Raw genomic sequence first — 1,842 nt, forward strand, 5'->3', positions numbered from 1 at the left:
AGGCATGTTGAGGAACCTGGGCAAGGAGCGTGGCAACTGAGCTCAACTAGAAAGGACAGGGTCAAGGCTGGGAGAGTGGCTCCGTGGTGGAGCGCTTGCCTCGCACGCCTGAGGCCTTGGGTTTGATTCCTCAGCCCCACATAAAACAGAAAAATCCCGAAGTAGTGCTGTGGCTCAAGTGGAAGAGCGCTAGCCTTGAGCTGAAGAGCTGAGGGACAGCGCCCAGGCCCAGAGTTCAAGCCCCAAAAATAAAAAATAAAAAGAAGGAAAAGAAGAAAAGAGAGGGTCAGAGATGAGGTACGAGGAGGATAGGGCCCGAGGGTGTAGGGTAATACTGTTCTCTATGAATTTTTTTTCCCTACATCATGAGACCAGATGAAGTAGACTACAGTGAGCCTCTTATCTATTTTAAATAATACAAAATTTATAATCATGACTCCAGGCTTGTCATTTGTCATACAGTTTGATTTTGCTGTGATATTCCCCCCTTAGGCTAATGTTTAAAATGCAAAAATAAACCACTGTTGTCATATTTCCCTAAAGGAATAGAATGGAAGGAAAACCAAGCACATTTGAAATCCACACTTCAGTATCAGGCAAGAAAAAGAAGTATTCTGTATATAAGGAAAAAGCCCAGAAATGGGGTCAGGAAAGTTTCTGCGACTTCTCTGTAGCAAGTGACCAGCCTCGGGTAACTAAGAAGAAGAAGAGGAGAAAGGATTTCCAGCAGCTCATGTCCCCTTTAGAGAAGTCAGAACTGTGTGATGAGACTGAAAAGGCTACTTTGACACACAAAAAGAAGAAAAAGAGACAAAACATTGTTTGGGGAGTCGAGGAAACTGGTGTTGTGCGAGTCCTTGTGGATAAAGAAAACATTGAGAACATGCCAAAGAATTTTAGAAAGAACATGGATGTGGTTTATGTTGCTATGAGCGAGGAACAAAAATTAGCAAAAGCAGATAAAACAGGTAAACTGAATACAGTTGCTAAGATGCATAAAAAAGCATCAAAAGAACTACATAAAAAAGCTAAGAAGAAAACAATTAAGACCCATGAGGGGAAGGTTGCATCCTGTGACGTTGTACAGGAAAGCCAGAAGGCAAGCGATACCCTACCCCCGTCAGACTCACACACACAGCAGACCTTGCCTTCTGTGGATCTCCAAGGCAAAAACACAGATCTGCCAGTGTCTCCTAAGAAAAACAAGTCTAAGAAAAAAAAGAAAAAAGGGTCTGCTAACCAGGAATTGGAGACCATGGCCATGCCTGAAAGTCTTCATCTCACCCCATCTGAAGGACCCCAGGTGGTTAGCAAGGTTAGGACTGAGGAAGGAGGTAATGTATCTGAAAAGGCTAAGGGATCCCACAGCATGAAAAAAAAATCCAAGAAAAGGGAGCCGGTGCTTGCCAAAAGCACCCCAGCAACTGGTGATGAGGTCTCATTGCTTAGTATAAACACGGAGAACACACTCTCTGACTCTGCAGCAGGTGAGGGGGTCTTGATGGAAGAAGATGTGAACCCCAGGCCGCCAAAGAAGACCAAGGCCTCCCGGGCCAGTTCAAGAGAAAGGCGTGTGGAAGAGGGACAAAGGTAATTTATAATTTCTATTGGCTTCAGTACAACTTTCTGTTCTTTTTTTCAGCACATATTAACTGGCAAAAATCAGAGACAGTCACACATGCAGGATAATGCATGAAAGGATCCATCACATCATCCCAGGGGGCACACAGAGGCAGGCAGGCACAGGAGAAAGATGACAAGGTTTATTAGAGGAGCCATATTTCTCCCGGAGAGAGAACATGTGGAGACCTTCACTATCTAGGTAGCAGCAGGGTGGGGGGG

At 44.7% G+C, this 1,842-nt stretch overlaps 1 protein-coding gene across 1 annotated transcript; it reads left to right on the forward strand.

The window, feature by feature from the left end:
* Positions 1–500: 500 nt before the first annotated feature.
* LOC106002117 (transcription termination factor 1-like) lies at positions 501–1,590 on the forward strand (the record flags this gene model as incomplete). Its single annotated transcript, XM_013037042.1, has 1 exon — positions 501–1,590. A coding segment is annotated over exon 1 (1,040 nt), but the record flags the coding sequence as incomplete, so codon positions are not given.
* Between the last annotated feature and the right edge of the window lie 252 nt (positions 1,591–1,842).

This window comes from Dipodomys ordii, unplaced genomic scaffold (genome assembly GCF_000151885.1).
Source record: "Dipodomys ordii isolate 6190 unplaced genomic scaffold, Dord_2.0 Scaffold3378, whole genome shotgun sequence".
In the NCBI taxonomy this organism is placed as follows: domain Eukaryota; kingdom Metazoa; phylum Chordata; class Mammalia; order Rodentia; family Heteromyidae; genus Dipodomys; species Dipodomys ordii.